This window comes from Coenobita brevimanus, chromosome 15, assembly GCF_032717465.1.
Source record: "Coenobita brevimanus isolate Jiangsu-jjx chromosome 15, ASM3271746v2, whole genome shotgun sequence".
Taxonomy (NCBI): Eukaryota; Metazoa; Arthropoda; class Malacostraca; order Decapoda; family Coenobitidae; genus Coenobita; species Coenobita brevimanus.
In genome coordinates, this window is record NC_136968.1 from 28,767,065 (window position 1) to 28,790,880 (window position 23,816).

The 23,816-nt window shown below is 39.0% G+C and overlaps 1 protein-coding gene across 1 annotated transcript in view; it reads right to left on the reverse strand.

Moving 5' to 3' along the window:
- Positions 1-3,389: 3,389 nt before the first annotated feature.
- Positions 3,390-23,816, reverse strand: part of LOC145390713 (band 7 protein AGAP004871-like) — a 50,273-nt gene continuing 29,846 nt past the window's right edge. The window contains exons 6-7 of the mRNA XM_080265506.1: positions 20,899-21,059; positions 3,390-3,496 (exon numbers count right to left, since the gene is read on the reverse strand). Coding sequence (XP_080121632.1) covers positions 3,390-3,496; positions 20,899-21,059 — 268 coding nt within the window. The remainder of the gene's footprint in view (positions 3,497-20,898; positions 21,060-23,816) is intronic.

The following is a 23,816-nucleotide window of genomic DNA, read 5'->3' on the forward strand; positions in this document are numbered from 1 at the left end:
TAGGCAAACAAGCACCTGCACCAGACTAAATATACACTAATCTGCCAAGGCTAAATATGCATCATTGGCAGGCATTCTTGAAACTCTTTAAACTGAATTTAATACAGGTATGCACATAATCAATGTCAGCTACACAAAGTGAGAATTATACCTAGAACTGTGTAAATATACATCTCAGTCTAATCAGTATTTGAATATTCATTCATCTATATTGGAGGGCCAATGTAATGAAACATTTATACAAGCTGGGAATTAACTCTACATTTCCAAGAAATATAAATAACAGTGTCTTTAGTACAAGAAAGATTAATATATGATATTATTCCTTACATTCCAAAAAGATCAACCACTGGTATGGATATTCATACTGGGTACTTGAAATTTCAGTAATAATTACAAATTTCCCAAGGCTTCTCCTGGGCTTCTAAGAGTTAACAGCACATAGTTCTCTATACAAAACTCCTTAGATTCTAGTTCCATGGTTGTGCTATAGCGAGTCAATGTTCGACAAAAAATGCAGGTTTTCAGTAGTGACAGTATTTCATCTTTTCCTCCTATATCCATTCATGGTACAAATATAGCACAACTCTGAAGCTAGCTCTTTATTCTTTTTTTTTTTTTTTTTTAATAACAGAACGGAGGAAGGAAAAACAAATGGGGAAAAAAAATAATCCATACACCAGATTACTGGTGTCCTCTGTTCATAAAATATCTGTAACAGTTAGACTTGAACAGTTGTAGGTTGAAATTTGGAGGAAAACAACTCTGGGGAAGCGAGTTCCAGAGAGATGCAGTTCGGGGAATGAAAGAATTCTGATAGGCAGAAGTTCTGCAATATGGTTGAGTGACATTCCAGTCATGAGCGCTACCAGATGCCCGTGTAGCACGAGGGAAGGCATGGAGAGGTGGCACCATGGTCACAACTTCGTCTGAGCATTTGCCAAAAAAATATCTGTAAAATAATGCAAGGGAGGCAACATTCCTTCTTACTTGCAGGGGAGGTAGTTTATATGTAATGGCAGGGTTGTTCATGATTCTAACAGCTTTATTTTGAATTTTGTCTAGTTGTCTTAATGCAACCTCTCCACAACCATCCCACAAGGGTGAGCAATATTCAAGCTGAGAGCGCACATGACTCTTATAAATTATAGCCAACTGCTCATCGGCGAAGAAGTTACGGACTCTGTACAATAATCCAAGTTTCTTTGAGGCGGTTTTAGCAAGTGATCTGACGTGAGAGGTCCAGCTGAGGGCACTGTTAAGTGAGACACCAAGAATTTCAATACTTTAGGAGATGGGAATATTAGTAGCACTGAAGGTAATGTACGAATCTGGCAATATCTGTCTATTAGTAAACTGTATATATTTAGTTTTACTAGCATTAAAAGAGACAAGGTTGTTTTGTCCCCATTCACTGATTGTAGATAGATCTTGATTTATGGAGATGGCTGTACTGAGTTGAGAGGTAGAGATATTAGACTTTGTAATTGGATGTCTGAGTGTGAATGAACTATGTAGTGTTGAGTCATCTGCATATGAGTGAATGGGATTGTGAGTGACAGATAAGAGATCATTAATATGAACCAGAAATAGGGTTGGCACCAGAACTGATCCCTGCGGCACGCCGGAGTTAATTGAGTGGAAATTTGAATATACATCATCTACTTTTACTCTTATTTTCCTGTCACTAAGATACTGGTTTACAGAAAATAGTCCATTTCATCCTCATTTGTCTGCACAAGGATGAAATTTTCATAATTTGTATATCTGTTTCAGTTAAAATGCCAATGAAAATGCTAAGCAACATTAATTTGCAGTATGGATTTATGTGGTACAATCTGATCTTATATGATCAACGGGCTCAGAGGAGTAAAAATACAATTATCTTGTTGAGCATGACTAATGCAGTATATTATCTTCACTTCATGTATAATACATTGGATATGGGCATGTAGAAGGCTTTGGGTGTACAGTCATAAGAAAAAGTATCGTTACCCCCAGGACTGCTCGATGCTAAACGAACGTTAGCTGGGCTATGTGGGCGGGTCCTTGCTTTTCGCCCCTCCCCTATCTAGTGTTGCCATATCACAATCCCATTACAAGACTTGGAATAAAGAGCAAGAATGAGCTACCTGGCGGGGAAATATATAGGACGTGTTTGCGTTACCCTGAGTGCCCCACCGGGGATTAATAATGAAACTCGGCAGGCTTATTATTTTCCTATTGTTCAACACTTATTATCTATAGAATACAACAGATAAATTATTTTGAATGGTATTAAATCTATAGGCATCGACTGTGTGTGTGTGTGTGTGTGTGTGTGTGTGTGTGTGTGTGTTTAATGGTAGTCTAGCAGGGGTGCACGAGTTCATTTGATTGCTTTAGATGGGTGGTTAAATGCTTCAGATGGATGCTTCAGACTTCTAGAGGCTGTTTTCGAAGCAGGGGGTGGGTATACAAAATATTAAAGCAATGAGACTGAACATGTATTATTAATTTCCTTCTACTCAACATTTATTATACTGTATGTAGAAAGCAATACTTATTATTATACTGAAATTTACTGACTTGGCTTGTATTGGCTGAAGTACTATCATACGTATGGCATGGGTGCACATACTCATTGCCTGTCTGCATGTGTGTTGCCGACTTCGGACCATTCGGTTATATTTTTATTTAATAACTTCTGTGCCAGATAAGAAAAACGTATTGTCTCTATGCACAGAGGCCAAACGATCAAATTAGCTTTTTTTTTTTTTTTTTCTCTAGCACAAATTCTAATAACTGTGTCTCACATATCCGACATTGACCGGTTTGAGGTACAAACTTTCCTGTCGCGTCATTCCACAACACTTCGTCGTTGTGTCATAGTGCATAGCTCTGAAGGGTAACGATAGTTTTTCTTATGACTGTACTTTGATATATTAATCATCACATTATTATTAATCTAACACTATATTGTCCAAGTGTCTCTAACAATACTGACTGTATATTTAGGGAACTATTTTTTTTGTCTACTTAATAATTACTATTTTAGTAATGGAGTTCAAATGAAATCATTCTTACAGATGCTATCCATGTTATATTTATTCCAACCATTTCAAAGGCAAGATAATATCTGGAATATCTAGTAATTAAAAATCCACTTATATACACTACACTTCATTGATCAATAATTGTCTTCCCATGGGAGTTAAGTTTGTTGGTTAGGAATTAAGACAAAAGTTACACCTGTTCAAGAACTAAAGAAGGTTGTTACTACTACAGGTTGAACAGCATTACAGATTTACCCTCCAAAGTCTTCTGATCTGAGAGTAAGTAGCAATCGAAACCCTTAAAATATCGAAATGATACTTGGGATTTCTCCAATCACTGAGAAACTGAGTGGACTATTTCCTCATGTAATGCTGGATGATGTCGATGGGAACCGGGAAGATGATGGTTGAGTTCTTCTCTGCAGAGACAGTGTTGAGGGTCTGTAGGTAGCGCAGTTGGAAAGGAAATCGAACGACAAATGAATTATGGGTTCTTTATTACAAAATCATCTTGAGGTCATGTTTTTCTTACCAGATGGGTAATGACCTGAATGAATATCTTGCACTTTAGGGGGTGGGAATTTAAGTCTTAGCTTGATTAATGTACAATGATCTTACGTAAAGTGGACGGGTGTCTGTTCACTATAGATAAGAAAGTGGTTATGCTAATTACAAATAGGAGTACAGAGTTAAGGTACATCCCAAGTGTATTTCTGGTACCCTGTCGAATTTTACCAAGAAAATAAAACTCACTGGACTAACTCTAATATGTTCTCCATTTGTAATATTATTAAAGGTAAGCCATAACCCTTTGTAATTGTACAGGGCTCTAAGGAAGTAATGGTACATAGAACCATAATTACCTGTACATTCTGTAGTGATCGTCCCTTTACTTCTGAATGACTGTACAAATACGTATACTGTACTTTATAATTACAAATATTGTAACGCGCAAACACAGAAACAAAGACAAACAAAACGCTGAGTTCAACACCAGCTAAAAACAGGTCATGCAGGAGCAGCAAAAATAAAAGATTTCAACAAAACCCTTGAAATGTGTGCAGGCTAATGAAAGTGAGATATAGATATTGATGTATTGTATCAGGATGCTCTTGTTAGTGACTGATGTTTAAGCTTCCAGGTTGTGAAAGCAAAAAATGGCAAAAAAAAAAATACTGTCGGTAAAACATACCGGATAGCAACAAGTGAAATGTACGACCACTAAACATTAAATGAACAAGTAGCATAATTTAAAGCTATATAGGTAATTATGCAAGTGACTCCAAATTATAAAAAATCAGTTCTGAACAGCCATCTGTGAACAGTCACACTGAAGCTTGTTTACTTAGGCCTTCCACCATTGTAAGGTCTGTAGTTAACTACAGGCGCCTGAGGATAGGCGAAAGGGCTGAGTTTGTATAAGTTACTCCGTCAGACTTGCTCTGCTCTCTTACCTCCTCAGATTCCTGAGCTATAAGCAAGCACAGTCTATTAGTAGAACTAAGATTTCGAAATGCCGTTGTGTACAACAAGCTCTTGAACAGATGCAAATATCCGTGTGAAATAAAATGAGTACGAATGTATTGTTTTTATATACAGAGTATGATGATCACTGGACTACTTTGTTACTACTTCTATTTAATGAGGAATGGCTAGAGATAGCCGGATTGGTTCATGAATCTGAAAGAACACTTTGAGTTCTAACAACTTGGTCGACAAGTTTGTTAGGTATTTAGTGTATACATTACTCTGTATCATCAGTACCGTGGTAAGAAGATTGGACTTTGCTGTACAGCAGTTTGGCAGCGTTCTACAATATTCTGATTATGCTTTATATTCTGAAGGCCACAAAGAGCTACTGTCGGCTGATATCAATTTTGCTCAATATTCGTGTACTATAGCCACACTTCACCTTCGTCTAAGGTTGCAAATATACTTATTTAAGGGGTTGCAAAACTTTGAATAACTGCGTTTAAACAAAAGTAAAAAAAAGTACAAGTAGTATCCTTACTTAGCTCCAACCCACCTTTCCTACTTTGAAACAAGATTGTTGATTAAGTCAATTGGAAGAGGGAAAACGATGGTGGAGTTCTTCTCTGCCGAATTTGACAGCGCGTTTGCAAGTAGCGTAGCTGGAAGTATTGTAGACGTGGTTAGTTTTGTCTAAGTATCTAACAGGGCTGGAAGTACTGCATATCTGGATAGTTTTATCTAACTATGAGAATTAACAAACTCACATGGCAAGAGAAGTTTGTTGTGGAAGGAAAAAATTTAATTTCCAGATTAAAATTCGTTTGGATTGTGATTTGGTTAGCACACATAGTCCAATCATGGCACTGTAAAACACAGCCAGGGATCTAGCAGAGCTGAAACATCTCTGTAATGTTTTTCTACAAATCTGGAAAGTTAGTAGCTTTTTGGTTGTCAGTATATCAACAGTTTCATGCTCATTGTCTCCTCAGCTGTGTGCCATCAGCTTCATTTGGTACTCGAAATTAGCATTAGGTAGTTTCATTTTGTGCAGCTGACAAAAAGGTTATCTTAAAATACTATATTTTATATTGTTGACAATGACAAATAAGTAATGTGATAATGGCTAAAATGTTGCAAGAAAAATGGCACTAATCCTCCCTTCTGTGCCTGGCTTTAGAAAGAACCCTTTATGGTAAATGACTTACTACTGCATTACTGTGTTCTTTAACATGCCGGAGGCTGCTCCTTATAAAATACAATTCAAAGAAGTGCCTATGGTGAAAGCTACCTAGAGCGAGGTGATCAGTCCTTACATCCACAGTCAGTCTTATATGAGCTGGGGTATAGCCTATACTTGATCCTATCACTTTCAACTATCTTGGAAAAAAATGTATATCTGACAGCTAGGATGACTGAGGCAGATCATGCTGTATTTGAAAATATCATGGCATTATTAATTAAAAAGTGCTAAGTTACTGTTCTGTGCAAGTGCTTCTTGTGCTTTTCTTAGTAAAATGGCATTGTGCAACTAATAACTCATCCACATAAGGACACCAAAATAATTAGTAAACTGTGAGAATCATGGGTTTAATAGCATACATCAGGGAGATTTTAAGTGGGTCACTCAGATATTCATGTTCATTAAAAATTATTCCAAGAAAAAATGAAGCAAGGGACAAGAGACATATGTGGGTCAAATATTTTCACCATGGGACAAACTGGATGCTGGATTATCATGCCACTGGTTCCTGATACGTGAAGAAGCTGCAACTTTGTCAGAAGATAGAGATTATTTGGGAATAGCCATAAAGTATAGCTGTCAGACACTTAAAAGTTACTGTACGGCGAAATTGCATTATTTTCTTTGATGAAGATCTACCAATGCCCCCTCATTACACATTCGGTGATTAGTAAAATAATTCTATGTAGGACATCGTATGGTGTAGTTTGTACTAATCAGGCTAATGTAATACTGACCTAGTTATAATATTATCACTTAAGTCATACCGTCAAGTGCTACTGTGGGGAAATAGCGATTCAAATAAAGTAACCGACAAACATAGAACCTGAGGACCTTCCTAACCTTTGCACCTCACAGCCTAATAATAATAATAATAATAATAATAAAAATTGACAGAGAACAGAGGACTGACATCTCTCATGGTAAGTAGTGTTTTTTAGACTGACCATTTCAAAACCTTTATACCAGCCCTTAACAAAGCTACTGAAGACTGGCATCTCAGATATCTCATATATTGATCACTGTTATTTTGGTTCAATAATATTCAAACGATGAACTTGTGCACAAGCCGTTAGCCAGACTGTGCCCTAATTTATTCCTGCGACGGTCTGACAGTGATGACTGCTGGACTATCACATCGATGCACTGATCAGATACGAAAAAAAAAAAAGTACCCAATAATTTATCCACAAGTAACTGCAGTCGAAGCATTAATCTGTTCAGAGACATTGAGGGAAAAATTAGGTAGAAAAATTTTCACATTATTTATGAATTACTTTAGGTAACAATATTAAACTTTTGGGATCTTGTTTAGGAGACCTGTTCCTGTAAATATATTTCAAGGTTACCCCAGCTAACCAGCTTGACAATTAACTGACGATCGTGGTGGCAAAGTATTTTTACAGAACTGACTGGAAATAATTCTGGAAGGATTTACATAAAAAAGTCAATTTTGACACTGATCAAAGATGACCCTATTTCTACTGTGTTAAGAGGAATAAGAATAGACACTAAACTCTAGCGTCAAGAGCCCATTAAAGTAAGCAACAGTTGGAAGGCTGGGTACCGCTGGCAAGAATTACTAATGGTGGACTGTGACATATGGTTTCCCTTCCCGTGTGTCTAAGAGAGAGAAAGAGGTACTATCTTCGATTAGTATCGGTAGCTAAAGGTAGAGGAAGTCAGGATTGTGCAATTCATGAATAACTGCAAACTAATAATGTAAGTAATTCCATTAGCATGTTTAATTCAGTATGAAGCATTGTGATAGTGACAATGGAGATGTGACAGCTATATCTATATGCCGGTAGAATAATCAATACATGTACTTATTCTCTTTTATGATGTACCACTATAATGCTAATGCAAGTCGAGCTATTGGTGGGACTGCGAAATATATCTTTTTTGCTTCCTATAGCTTGGCACACACACGGCTACACTGACAACTACGGGCGCTAATGGTTCATGAATCCACACACACTAGATGCCCTGCTGTATAGGAGGTTGGACAGAACGGCCATTTTCACTCTAGGTGCACCCGACTGGCGTTCAGATACAAAGGGAAACTCTCAGCCAGTCACATTCATCTAGAGCCAAAATGTCAGAGGTGTACAGTCATATATTGCAGGGTCTCTAATACGCACTAATGGTGGATAAAGGGACAGAGGGAACGTGCACTCTCTAAATCCTTGCAATTTTAAATCATGGGTTACTGGACATGATTTTATATGATCGTCAATATAGTGGAATGTGACCCTCAAGCTAACAGATAAAATAGAGGTATTGTGATGAAACTTGCAGTGTTCACTAATCTCTGTGAACTTCAGAATAAGCTAAGGAGAATGAAAACCTTATGAAGAACATCAGCGAATAGGACTGTAAGTTACTAATTGTTTTACCAGAGTTAATGGTTGCACTAAGCAGAACGTTCTTGAAACGGCCGAAGTTGTAGTTCTCTATACAACTGCTATTAAAACTTATTGATAAATGAAAATGTGTACTGGATAAATGATGCAAATGCAGTGGTAGTAATGGCTTATGTATGACAAATAAAAAAATACAGTTGGTCGACTTCAAAGTGTACTAACCAAAAAGATGCAAGCACTTGAAACTGCTGCAGTACTGACAACACAATATTGCTGTCATGGAGGCTTCAAAATATTCAGCATCAGTTTGCATTACTGATATACTTTTTATCCTCCAGTCATTTTAAGGAATTTTGTGGCTTACGATACTTGGTATGACTGGAGTACTTTTTCATTCCTACTTTTAGGCTCAGCGCATATAGTTAACTCTGCATTTGCTGCGACTCTTTTTGTAATATCGGCAATAAGTTTACAGTGAATTGTTTTAAGGGTTTATCTTAGCCTGGAACTTTGATGTCGTGCATCAGTAACATTAGAACATACTATGCAAGACATAACAATGTTTAATAGCATATACTTCATATCTGTAAGAATGATGGCGGCTCAGGTCAAGAGCTGATTATTAACATTATTATGAACGCCACAAGACCAGACACGAGCCACACACAGACATGGATAAAAGGACGGTATTTTGTATGTATTCCCAGGACTAACTTCTTTTACTCTGACATGAACAAACACATTGCTATCATGCACTCCATTCGATGATAGAATATTGTAATCTTGAACAATACACAGTTGACATAAATCGATCAACCACGGAAACATGTATGAAACACTGTTAGATATGAGTTAGTTTTATGCACCATACTTTCTGAAGCAATTGAATGACACATATACCCAGTGTTTGTCATATCAAATTGCTATACATTAGCACAGCAATGCAGTTCTGTGCAAAATTGTTTTAATATTAATGGATGACACACACTACTTTCCGTCAGTGTAAAGCATGAATAGCTGGCATAATGCTATTGTATATTTATCTATACTGATAGATAATGAACAGAAAAACGGCAGTGTACTTTGTGTTGTGATTTGTACAGAACAACCAGATCATTATTTGATCAATCTGTAATATTAACAGTATAGAGATGAGATTGTTATTTGTGTTTTGTAAGATCTGATCATGTAGTTATGGTTTTTATGGCTCGGGTGATGGGCTTCCCTCTTTATGCTAAATTTGTATGTAAAAAGTATGAGAAACATTTATCTGTGTCATGTGCATATGCTCAGTGTCAGTTGCTCATGTTTATATTTCTAGGTTAGGCAGAGGGCTCAAGTGAACGGAAGACGTAAGTGAGCTAACCCCTTCAATCCAATATTTTGCTATTTTTCCCTCCACAAACGACTTCATTGAACTTAGGACGGACTTTTAGTTGTGAAGAGGTCAGTGAAGGCTGTAACTAACCCTTCCAATTCGAAGAGCCTCACCAAAGGTGGATGAGGTCATTAATCGGGAGCAGTACAAAAATTATAGAACAGGGCATTAGAATGTAGCGGTTGAGTAAATGGCTTTTCTGTCGACAGAGATGAAACAGTTGGCAGAAACAGAAAGCTGTGTAAAGTTTATTACAAGATGATTATTTTCACGTTGTAGCAGTATCTCGATCAACTCAGATTTTCTACATACGCCATGACTTTTTACCGCATTTTGTTGCGATGGAAACTGTTGCTTAAAAAGAAAATAAATAAATAAAAACTCCTTCAGTCCATAGACAGTAGAATTCGTGTTTTCCTGAATGCTTCTGGAGGTATTTGGCATTCCTGAACTTTGGTCTCTGTAGCAAGTAGTAAAATTCTTTACATGAAAACGTTTTATGTTGCACTGTGATCGCTGATGGGCTGACCGGACCCAGTATAATAAAGTTCCATTAACATAACCAGAAACCATGTTTTTAGCTGACGGATATTTACACAAAACCCTTATTGGTGCTGGTAAATTTTGCAACTTTACAGAAAGTGGAACAGATAATCTTGAATCCTGTATCATCGCTGTACTAGTTGCAATGATGTAGAAATAATGAGAGAATTATCCAAGTAGCTGGAAGCCTCGTACATACAAAATTTATCACTAATGCATCAAAAGATTCAGATACAAAAATAAACATGATATAATTGCATTACTCTCTTCTGGTATGTTTTTTCACTTCTGGATTCATCATCTGCAGATACTTGAATTACAGATCCTCGCCCACGCTGTGGCATAATATAATGTTAGCGAAGTAAAGGATGGCAGCATAAATGCGAGTAGCCAACAAAGGGATAAACAAAGACTGGTTGGAGAAACACCAATTATTTACACTATTACCACCATGCCTAGAATACTTCATTATCTTACGTTTCTATTAATTTGTACTGGATTTCAGTTAAAGCCGAGTAAATCTTTAAATATACAATCCATGCATCTGTTGAAAGTAATAATAATTTAACGAGACTGAAGTTTCCTTCTCTGACGTATCACACACACACACACACACACACACCGTATATATATATATATATATATATATATATATATATATTGTTACATAGCCTATGATTTCATCATCCTTTGTGTAATTTTTAACGCACAGTGTGCTGCATGTTTGATCACGAGCGTGTTCTGCCTCAGTCCCCCCCTTCTACCGTTATAGTAGAGTAAGTCGTTCTCTCTGTTGTCCAGAGCGGGATTGTCAACTCTATGTCCCCATGGCTTCATTTGCGCGTCCTTATTGCAAGTTGTGTCAAGCTCTGCCGGCCCCTATATAATGAGCTCGGTCTCTGCATCATTGCCACTTAGATCTGCTCCTCATTTTGTTCACATCTCTGTCCTCCCCTGTACAGATATTATTATTGTGAGTGCTCAAGAAATCTCCAACCATCTAGCAGCTGTGTGTAATTTGAGTATAACTGTTGTTGCATTTTTTCTTGTACTGTATAGCATAAGTTTAATTTGTAGGCCTAGTGAAGTTTTTGTAATTCGTGTGGGGTTCTTTGTCAGTCATTTTTGATAATAGTTTGTATCTGTAATTATTTATCTGGCATTCACTGAGTATTACCTGGTATCTCATTTTATCAGGGCTGACTTAGATAAATTTATTCTTGCTAATTTCGTGTTAATAGAGGCTATTGCAGTTAACCATATATTTAACCTGTTTATTTGCCATTACATTATCCTTATGAGTCCTGAATGTTTTGTTGTTAGTTTGAGCATTAAACTTTAACTTGTAATTTTACCTAACTCTTTTGTTTTGAACCTGGAACTTTACGGGACAGTAGTGATTTTTAGCATTCTCACTTAAAGTGTACGTTATCTTTCTCTGTTCCGTAACATAAATTTGGCGACCTCGCCAGGATATTCAGGATATTATCATAAGGATATTGTTTGATATTTTGTGACTGTGATATATTCATGATGGCTACTATTTCTACACTTGATGAAGCCAAAGATTTTTTGTCAAATGTGCAAACAGTGTGTGATATAGAAAACAGAACAAAGAATGAACTTAAGCTTGTTGCTCAACAATTGGGAATTGCAGTTCACTCTCATCATTCTAAAGATCAAATTGTTGGCATGATTAATAAAAAGCTTGTTTAATGTAACTCCTCCAAATGAGCAAACGCAGATTGAATTAGCTAAGTTACAGCTAGCCCTGCAGGAGGCTAAGGCTAAGGAGGCGGAGTCTCGTGTGAAGGAAGCTGAATTTCAGGCAAAAGCTAAGGAGGCTGAGGCACAAGTTGAAATTGCTAGGATTCAGGCAGACCATGAGTATCGCATGAAACAAGGTGGAACTGGATCATCTAGCTCTGATGGTTTTGATGTGGCTAAAAATGTTAAACTTGTCCCTCCTTTTAATGAATCTGATTTAACAAAGTATTTTCAGTTGTTTGAGAGGGTAGCTACAGGTTTTAATTGGCCTAAGGAGTATTGGCCAGTACTCCTTCAGACTGTTCTCACCGGTAAAGCTCAAGTAACTTATGCATCTTTGCCTCAGGATCAGTCTGATAATTATGATGTAGTTAAGAGCTTGATTCTTAAGGCCTATGAGCTTGTTCCTGAAGCTTATAGAGTAAAATTTAGGACAACTTATAAGCAAGATAAGCAATCCCATGTTGAGTATGCAAAAATCAAAGATCTGTTAGAGCAGTGGTTAAATTCTAAGAATGTGGATTCTGATTTTGGTAAATTTAAGCAGATGATTTTGCTGGAGGATTTCAAAAGGTGTATTAGTAGAGATGTAAGCCTATATCTTGATGAGAAAAGAATAGATAATTTGTCTGATGCTGCAGTTTTAGCTGATGAATATGTTCTCACTCACAAGAGATATTTTAGAGGAAAAAGGAAAGCTGAGAGTCAGTACGTTGCCTCTACTCAGAGTACAGGTAACAGGAAAGAGAATAAGGATGATGTTTCTCAGGAAGTAAATACCAGCTTCACCTCTAGATTTCAGAAAAGTAAATGTACTTATTGTAGTAAGCTTGGTCATACTACGGAGAGATGTTTCAGGAGACAGCGTGATGTGAACAAAAGGAGTCTTTAAATATTCAGTCAATTGGTCTAGTGTCCACTCTTGAGAGTTCCCAGAATTCTTTAACTGAGTTAACTGAACCTGCTTTGAGGGGTAACTTAAATTCTCATGATGGAGCTCCTCTTTTGAGCAGTAACGTGGGTGACACTCTCAAGAGTTCATGTGCTAATTTCCTGTCTGATGGTTTTGTCAGTCCTCTGGACAGTAATGACAGGAAATCAGTTCAAATATATCGTGATACAGGTGCTTGCCAATCCCTTATGCTGACCAGTGTTCTAGGCTCTAATGTTAATTCCTCTGATGAAACTGTAATCTTACAAGGTGTAGGGAATAATTACTTCTCTGTCCCTCTGTGCAGAGTGAATTTAGAGTCTGGTTTTGTTAATGGTTCCGTTATGGTTGGGTTGGTTGAGACACTCCCAATGTCAGGTGTAACTTTCTTACTTGGAAATGATATTGGTGGAAGTCAAGTGTGTCCAGCTCCTCAGTTGTCTGGTGAGCCAGTGGCTGCGTCCCAGGATTGTGATGTCCCTGATGTGTTCCCTGCATGTGCTGTCACTAGGGCTAAGTCTAAAGTTACTGGTGATTTAGAGGATAATGATGATGATGATGTTATCCTAGCTGACACTTTTCTTGCTAATTTGGACCACTCACCAGATGAGGCAGTACCCCGTAGTGTTGATAATTTGTCTCGTCAAGAGTTGGTTGAGTTGCAGGTTGCTGACCCTGAGTTGAAAGGTCTAGCTAACTCTGCTTACAGTGAAGAAGAGTCAGCCGGTGCTTCTACTTGTTATTATGTAAAGTCAGGAGTACTTGTGAGGAAGTGGAGACCCCCAACAGCATCAGCCGACTGTGAATGGGAGGTTGTACATCAAGTTGTCATCCCTCGTGTTTGTAGGCAGGATATCATTAGAGTGGCTCATGATTCCAGTTTGGCAGGACACCTTGGAGTGAGGAAGACTGTGGCACGCATTTTGAAACACTTCTACTGGCCAGGTATCTTCAGGGATGTTTCCTGGTATTGTAAGTCTTGTCACACCTGTCAAGTTGTGGGGAAGTGTAATCAGACCGAAAAGGTTGCACCTCTAGTTCCCATTCCTCCTTTTGAGGAGCTTTTCACCCGTGTGTTGGTGGATATTGTGGGCCCTCTTCCTAAGACTTCTTCAGGATTTTCTTGTGTTGACCATGATTGATATGGCTACTCGTTATCCTGAAGCCATTCCACTTAGAAATATCTCAGCAAAGAACGTGGTTAAGGAAATGCTAGGGTTCTTCACAAAGTTTGGTCTGCCCAAGGAGGTACAGTCAGACCGGGGAAGTAATTTCATGTCAAATGTTTTCAAGCAGTCTCTGAAAGAGTTGGGCATCACCCAGATCGCATCTTCAGCTTGCCATCCCCAGACCCAAGGAGCGTTGGAGAGATATCATCAAACACTCAAATCGATGCTCAAGAAATACTGTTTGGAACATCAGAAAGACTGGGATAAAGGTCTTCCATTCGTTGTGTTTGCTGCAAGAGAATCTCCAAATGAATCATTGGGCTTCTCACCTTTTGAACTACTGTTTGGCCATGAAGTAAGAGGACCCCTTAAGCTACTCAAGGAATGCTGGCTGTCGGAGGAAGATGACGTCAACCTGCTGGAGTATGTGATGAATTTCAAAGAACGGCTGTCCACTGCTTTACAGCTGGCGAGAAAGAATTTAGGAGCTGCTCAGGAGAAGATGAAGACTTGGTATGATAAGAAGTCCAGGTTACGCCACTTTCAGCCAGGAGATCAGGTTTTGATTCTGCTACCAGTTCATGGGCAACCTCTTCAAGCCAAGTTTAGTGGCCCTTATTTCGTGGAGAAGAAACTCAGTGATGTCAGCTATGTCATCGCCACACCAGATCGTAGAAAGAGCAAGCAACTATGTCACATCAACATGCTAAAGTTATATCACAGGCGGGACGAAAATAATCCAGTCTGCACTGTAGCTGTTCCACCCGAGTCTGCAAGTGAAGCTCTCCCATGCAGTATGAGCCTGAGTGATAGTTTGGGGAAGAATCCTGATATCATGAATGATCTCCAGACTAAGCTTTCTCATCTACCTCCCAAGGAAGGGCAGGAGTTTTCGGCATTACTGCAGGAGTACCCGCAAGTGTTCCGTGCCACTCCAGGAAGAATCACTGTGTTGATGCATGATGTCGATGTTGGAGACGCAAAGCCAATTAAATTGCCTCCTTACCGTGTGAACCCAGTGAAAGTTCCTCTCATCCAGAAGGAGCTTGGCTACCTGTTGGACCCTAAGCCAGGTGGGTCACAGCGGCTTTGCATTGACTACAGACGTGTTAATCAGATAACCAAAACAGACACTTACCCTCTCCCTCGTGTGGAAGATTGCATAGACAAGATCGGAAAGGCTAGGTACATAAGTAAGTTTGATTTGTTAATGGGATACTGGCAAGTACCTATGACTGAACGTGCTAGGGAGATCTCATGTTTTGTAACATTAGGAAAGACATTTGCATGTTCTGTAATGCCATGTACAGATTGTTTTAGAGTAATAAGAAATTTCCTTTGTAAATTTCTTTTTTCTTTGTGGGGAGGTGTTACATAGCCTATGATTTCATCATCCTTTGTGTAATTTTTAACGCACAGTGTGCTGCATGTTTGATCACGAGCGTGTTCTGCCTCAGTCCCCCCCTTCTACCGTTATAGTAGAGTAAGTCGTTCTCTCTGTTGTCCAGAGCGGGATTGTCAACTCTATGTCCCCATGGCTTCATTTGCGCGTCCTTATTGCAAGTTGTGTCAAGCTCTGCCGGCCCCTATATAATGAGCTCGGTCTCTGCATCATTGCCACTTAGATCTGCTCCTCATTTTGTTCACATCTCTGTCCTCCCCTGTACAGATATTATTATTGTGAGTGCTCAAGAAATCTCCAACCATCTAGCAGCTGTGTGTAATTTGAGTATAACTGTTGTTGCATTTTTTCTTGTACTGTATAGCATAAGTTTAATTTGTAGGCCTAGTGAAGTTTTTGTAATTCGTGTGGGGTTCTTTGTCAGTCATTTTTGATAATAGTTTGTATCTGTAATTATTTATCTGGCATTCACTGAGTATTACCTGGTATCTCATTTTATCAGGGCTGACTTAGATAAATTTATTCTTGCTAATTTCGTGTTAATAGAGGCTATTGCAGTTAACCATATATTTAACCTGTTTATTTGCCATTACATTATCCTTATGAGTCCTGAATGTTTTGTTGTTAGTTTGAGCATTAAACTTTAACTTGTAATTTTACCTAACTCTTTTGTTTTGAACCTGGAACTTTACGGGACAGTAGTGATTTTTAGCATTCTCACTTAAAGTGTACGTTATCTTTCTCTGTTCCGTAACAATATTTATATATATATATATATATATATATATATATATATATATATATATATATATATATATATATATATATATAATATACCGTATATATACATATATATACTATATAAAAACACACACACACATATATATATATATATATATATATATATATATATATATATATATATATAACACCATCCACTCGATGTAGTGCTGCTCTCGGGTGTCTGCCCTTTCCTCTCCATCCTTCTTTCCTTCCATTCTCTTCTGTCTTTCATTCATTCTTTCATTGTCCTTCTGCCTACGGGTGACTTTACACTCCCTTTCTGTCTTTCCTTCATTCTTTCTACTTCCTTTAGCCTGTGGGTGACTCTGCACTGAGTGACCTGCCAAATGGTTTCCTGTGCACCAGGAAACCATTTACTGCGCTGGTTGGTAACCATATAACCAAATTTTGGCGCCTGGTGGTTTTGTGGGTAATTACTGCGCTCCAGTCGGATTGAGCCGGTGAAGGTTTATATCCAAGGGTTGGTTGGGGTTGATTGCTCAAAAAATGCCACTCAGGGATGAGTGAGGCTGGTCACTCATCTGAAATGTCGGGAGCAACTGCCTAGCCCCGGGCTCCTACGCTCCTCATGGGGCAATGTAGGATTGGATATATATATATATATATGTATATCACCATCATCAGCCGTTTGAGTATCCACTGCAGGACCGGCCTATCCCGACCGAAGTCGGGACGATACAGCCAATGTATCTCTACCAAGTGGCTTAGGCTGTCTGGTAGAGATTGTCTGTAGGGTGAGAAGTGCTTGTAAGTGTAATTGTAGTGTTGGGGTAGCTTTGGATGTGTGTGTAGTCTGTGAACCAAGTGTAATCGGCCCGCGCAAGCCGACTGGGTGCAAGCATACTTTACAGTAAGCGACACTGGTTCAACCACAGCACCCTTTGTGTCCGCCAGTGCAGTACGTGGCCGGGTGAACACTCCCAAAGTTTATTACCCCGGCGGGGCGCGAACCCTGGCCCACCCGTGTGCGAAACGCACACTGTACCACTGAGGCTCATATATATTATATATATATATATATATATATATATATATATATATATATTCTCTCTCTCTCTCTCTCTCTCTCAGAGTATATATATATATATATATATATATATATATATATATATATATATATATATATATATATATATACAGGGTGTCCCTGGAGGTAAGTCAAAACTTTGAGAAATGACAGATGAGGGAATTCTAAGCAAAAAATGTTATATGAACGTGTGTCCAAGTCTCAACCATTACAGAGCTACAGTTACTGAAGACCTTATGGGCGAAAATGGTCTCCTTCATAATTCGCCCATAAGGTCATCAGTAATTGGAGCTCCATAACAGTTGAGATTTGGACACATGTTCATAAATACTTTATGCTTAGAATTCCCTCATCTATCATTTCCCTAAGTTTTGGACTTAACTCCCGGGACACCCTGTATATATATATATATATATATATATATATATATATATATATATATATATATATAAAGTATATATATAGATAGATATATATATAATGCTAGTAGGTCAGTGGTCAATATCTTAAGACGTGAGAAACATTTTAGAAATTAGGCATTGAGCCATAGGGTTAGGTTAGTGTTTTGTATTTGGAGATGTGAGGAACATCTAAAAATTGTTATGCCATAGCATTGGGTTAACGTTTTATATCTGGAGATTGCGGCATGGCTGTTTTGTTTACCTTCTCTCTCACCTTAGGAAGTTGTTCTAGTCATTACTGTTATTGTGTTGTTAATTTAAGTGCATTATTGAGTGAACAAATGTGAGTTATCTGCTAGGCTGTAGAGTATTCTAGGGGCATATTAAGGGGCCTGCCTGACTTGTGGCAGACAGTTCAATTGAGTTGTCTGGGGAGTAACAGACGGAGTCAGTGAGTGCAGCACAGGCCAGAGTTGAATGAGTTCAGTTTTAGTCAGTTACAGAGTGAGTGAGTTAGTGCGCGGCAGTGGCAGTTTAGTGAGAGTTCAAGAGTCAGTAACAGTCAGTGAACAGTGGGACAGTCGGCGAGTCAGTGGTGGACGGACAGTGAAAGTCAGTGACAGTGAGTTAGACAGTGAGAGCCAATTAGTGAAGGATGGAGGGGTCAGTCAGAGTCAATAAGCTGGAGTCAGTGCGTCAGTGAACAGGCAGTGAGTATGTAGTAGTGGGAGGCAGTGGAGGCTGCGTGAAAGAGGAAAGTCTCAGTGGTTTGCAGGTGTACCACAACTGTGCCTTGAAGGAATAAAACCCAGGAAGTGTTTAGCTGCTTTTAGTTAACCGCTTTGTCTGTCTACGCGTCGTTCTCGACGTTTCAACGAACTTTTACGATAACACACACACACACACACACACACACACACACACACACACACCTAGCTACCTAGATAGATAGATAGACACTAGGAGATTGGGAGAAAAGAAGGATGGGTGAAAGGCACTGTTTGAATCGTGCAGGCGAGGCGGTCAGACTCCCTACCCCACTAAGCACAAACAACTTGATGTCGTCTATAATGCTTCTCTCTCTTGGCGGGGGTCACTAAATAATCACAGGGAAGCGAGAAAGTTTTCTACAAGATGCCAGGTAACTCCTTATATACGAGACTTGCATTTAGCGGTGGAATAAATACCAAACGACGTAGTAAAGCAAATATTTCTTGTTTATATTTTTATTCGGTTAAGTGGATGCTCTTATGCGTTGTAACTAACCCAGGTAGAATACTTCCAGCTATTGGGATAACTCTTCGTTTCGATTTTACTGCAACAAGTACCGCGACGTACAGGATACAATCTTATAATACTCTCTTTTCAATATAAATGTAATAAATTACCAGTACCAATACTGGTTTGTGTAAACGTTCTTCAACTAAAACATAGTTTCTCTTTATACACTACCGTAAATGGAAAATTAATATTCTGCGTCAGCTAGACAACGAATAAAAATAAATAAATAAATGAAAACAATCATTCATGAAAGTTTTCTGTTTCCTAAAGTAAAACACAAAAAATCCAGGACTGTCAGGTGTCACCATAAGTGGTCAGGGAATCGTGAGCTCCGCTGTACATCATTTTCACTTATTCTTGCTCCTTCTAGACGATTTTATTCGGTTTCCGAGATCTTCCTGTTCATGAAGTGTTTAGTGAAGGCCATTTCGTCTAGAGATAGCAAGTATGTAATGCAAAAGACCACACTATGAAGGGATTAACAGAGAAGTCCGCAGATAAAATGAAACCATAATACTGACAGGGCTGGTATAATGTGGAACAGTTTCAGTTTCCAAGCCCAAGCTTCTCGCGCATGATGGGCTGTAATCTAGCAGGCTTAGACGGCTCCCATGCACCTCATTTTAAGTAATCTTGATCTTGCATATTGCACTCTATTATTCTTTTATGTTGTTTATAGAGTTCTAGCGAGATTTGGGGGACACCGCAGGTTTTCTTTGCTCACAGTTTTGAAGAAAACGCCATAGTAACGTAGGTCCAATTCTTAACCACTAAGGAGCGACAGTTACTGATGACATTACAGGCACATGTATACTTTTTTTTTTTTTTTTTAACTAACGGCCTACAACTGCTATTTCTCCGTTTTGAATGCTACGTTGTAAGAAGAGATTGACACCATACCATGATGATATTCATGAGGATGTGCTTTGAAAAGGATGGAGGGCTAGAGCTTCGTTTTTTATCTGCCACTGAGTTATGTGAAATACGTTGCAAAAGGATAAAAATCTGGGCCAGCTTTAAGGTGGAAATACTGTAATCACTTCGTGGTCATCATTTAAGGTCATCAGTAACTGCAGCTTTAAAATATCCCTGAGAACTGAACCGATTACGAGTCACAGAAAAGCCTACTGAAGTTTCTCAATATCTCTCGGGCGACCGTCTGTGATTTTTAATATAGACATGGTTTGTATAAAAAAAACATCCATCCATCCATCATCCAATCCTATATTGCCCCATGAGGAGCGTAGGAGCCCGGGGTTAGGCAGTTCTTCTAGACATTTGAGATGAGAGTGACCAGCCTCACTCATCCATGAGTGGCATTACGTGAGCAATGAACCCCAACCATTCCTTGGATATAAACCTTCACCGGCTCAATCCGACTGGAGCGCCATAATTTCCCACTTAACCACCAGGCGCCAAAATTTGGCTATATGGTTACCACCCAGCGTAGTAAATTGTTTCCTGGTGTACAGGAAACCATTTGGCTTGTCATTCAGTAAAGTCACCCGTAGACAGAAGGAAAAGGGAAGAATGAAGGAAAGACAGAAGAGGATGGAAGGAAAGAAGGATGGAAGAGAGGAAAGGGCAGACACCCGAGAGCAGCACTGAATCGACATGTAACCCAGTAAGGTATAGGTGCTACAGAGCCCCCAAAGCCTGCATGAATACGTGTGTGTGTGTGTGTGTGTGTGTGTGTGTGTGTGTGTGTGTGTGTGTGTGTGTGTGTTACCTGAAAGGCGAAGCTCAGTCTTGTGTGCGTTCTGTACAGCGTGATAGGGAAAGTTATGCTGAGGTGTGGTGTGTTAGTGTAGGACTACATGCAAAGTAAAGTGTGTTAGTAAGATGAACAGGTGATGAAGTGTTTGTTGGCAGAGGTGATGATGTTTTATGGGTGTGTGCAAAGTAAAGTGTGCCAGTAAGATGAGCGAGTGATGACATGTGTTGGCAAATATGACAATATAATGAAGTGTGTTGACAAAGGTGATGATGTAATGAAGTATGATTGGCAAAGATTTTGATGTGAAGTGTGTTGGCAATGATGATTATGTGGTGATGTGTGTGTTAGTGATGTCTTACCTGAAGGGCTGCAGGAGACTCATTGATGACTTCGGCAGCTTCCTTCAGTGCCCTGGATATCCCCTGCTCTCCTTCAGCCGCTATCACCTTGGCTCTAGCCTCTCGGGCTGCCTCGGCTTTTGCTGCCATGGCTCGTTGCAGTTGGACCGGAAGGCTAACGTCCTTGCTGTAAGGTTATCGTATGTTAGTCCGTGCCATCATCATTATCATCATCAACACCAACATTGTCATCACTATCCAGAATCAGTTTCCAGCTAGAGAAATGGATGCGGTAGGTCGAATCTAGAAACAGAAATAGGGTGGCCAATAAGTACAACTACAAACAGCTTCTATTATCACACACACACACACACACACACACACACACACACACACACACACACACACACACACACACAGGACTGATCCCTTGGCAGCCCTCACATGTCACCTGACATTTGGGCACAAATACTCGTGATATGAGAGAGGTATCGCATTCAAGTACGGTGATATGGTATTACTGGTGTCTTCCAGCTAAATAGCCTATGTATTTTGTAGCCTAATTTTACAGTATATTTACCATTTCATTGAAAGCTTTTTTTTTTTTTTTTTTTTTTTTTTTTTCAAATAAAAGCTGGCAGATGTTTGAAGATGTCTCGAAACAATAAACGATTGAATAGCATTTTATGGAGGAGGTTATTGTTCTCAAAGTTTCCAGACAATCAAGTATCCCTGTTTCGTCTGAAGCTTATATAAGGCCAGCGAATCACACCAAGGGCTTAACCCCTTCATTCCCAGCATGTGTTCGTTATATTCTCGTTACGTACAGACCGTTTTCTTCAGCTTAGGTGAGATTATTTAAATGGTCAGGATTACAGATAGCTTTCATGAACAATTTCGCAAAAAGGAGCTCTCTTATGCTAAATAAAATAATCTGGCCAAAACACTAATAAAACTGACTAAGGATCAGCATTTGCAAGTAAATGCATGCCATTTCCCAAACATTACTTCTGGTCTAATATCCCCCTTTTGACAATATAGAAGATCCGTTTTTATCCCTCCTGCTTGCATAACAGGCTAGAAAACACATTCGAATCAGACTCGTCCTGTGCTGTTACTGATGAAAACCGAACACAACACGCGCCTCTAGTGGGGTGGTTGCTTTGGCAGCTGGTGGTTTCATGCTCGTCTTCTGATGACACCACACTCGTCTTTTTACGTGCTTTGAGTTAACTTCAAAGGCGTAAATGAAAATCTGAAAAAAGCATCTCGAGGTATTACGCCTAGGCAGATGCGTAGTGAGTGTGTCTAATCGGATAAGAAATAAGTGGTGAAGACGTGGCAACTATTACTGATGTGAACACTAACTCCAGCTCTAAAACACACACACACACACACACACACACACACACACACACACACACACTTACTTTTCCCTTTGCACTTTACAAAATGTACCGGGCGTCATGTAATTGAAGGGATTAACTGGGCTAATACGTGCCTCTGATGGTTCGACTTTTGCCTCGATGTGTTCACTAAACTTTTAGAAAGACAGTAATTTCCCTGAGCGTGCCATCTCGAAAACCACTCGTCCAGCTGACACGGAGGAGGCCTGGGGGCTAGTACCAGGGAAGGCATTCTGTCATCTGAGAATTTTGATTTTCAAGCCTCGAAAAAAAAGAAATAAATAAAAATATTATCATGTGAGTCTTCGAAGTTAGAACAGTACGCTGATGTGTACGTTACTGATAATAATCATATTCTTTCAAAAAAGATGCAGACAAACTTTAACTACTATGAAGCTCCTCTAGTTTATCTGACATTTCCCCGAGCAGATTCATTCAGACCAGTCCCGAAAAACTTTCTTTGGCGAAAAGTCAGATGAGCGTGGGTCACTTCTCTGCACGTGATGTCTTTCTCCAGTGAAAATATATAGGTTGCATGCAAGAGAATAATGAAGTGTAACAAGCAAAACAAGACACCGGCAAATGAAGTCTCCTATTAAAGCGAGAAACTCATTCTTTGGTATTACAATTAGCTGGTGGGGAAACACTCTTGCGAACGAGGTTGTATGCAGATAATACTACAGAAACACACACACACACACACACACACACACACACACATCAATATATATATATATATATATATATATATCTATATATATATATCTATATATATATATATATATATATATATATATATATATATATATATATATATATATATATATATATATATATATACTGTATATAGATGTGTGTGTGTGTTTATGTAAACTATATTATACATCAGCTATATCCTTTCAGCCATCATCATATTACACCATCAGGAGCGTAAGGGTCCGGGGCTAGGTTATTGAACTCAGACATTTAAGACGACAAGCGTTAAAAAACCGTACTCTCAGCTATGTTATTTAGGATCGTTCAGGCCCAGTTACATTAATCCAGGCCCAGTTACATTAATCCAGGCCCAGTTACATCAATCCAGGCCCAGTTACATCAATCCAGGCCCAGTTACATCAATCCAGGCCCAGTTAAGTCGCCTCATCTCCAGTTCTGTCCATCCCATTCATGTCCTTTACCCTCTTTAGGTCATTCACACCTGTTCTGGCCCAGTCAGGTAACCTCATGTCTTTTTAGGGGCCTTCAAGTCCAGTTGGCGTAAATAAGATCTAATTAAGTCCATTTTGATTCACTTTGGCTTTTTCAGGTCATTTAAGTCGACTCAGGTTGTTCTCATAGGCTCAGTTAGGTCAGTTTTGGTCCATTCAAGGTCTTTTAGGTTCATCCATGTGAAGTTAGGTCCACTCACCTCCAGTTAAGTCCATTTGTGTCATTTATGTCTACTCAGAGTGATTCGTGTCGTTTAGGTCCACTCAGGATGAATCGTGTCACTAAAGTCCACTCAGGGCGATTCGTGTCATTTAGGTCCATTGAGGGTG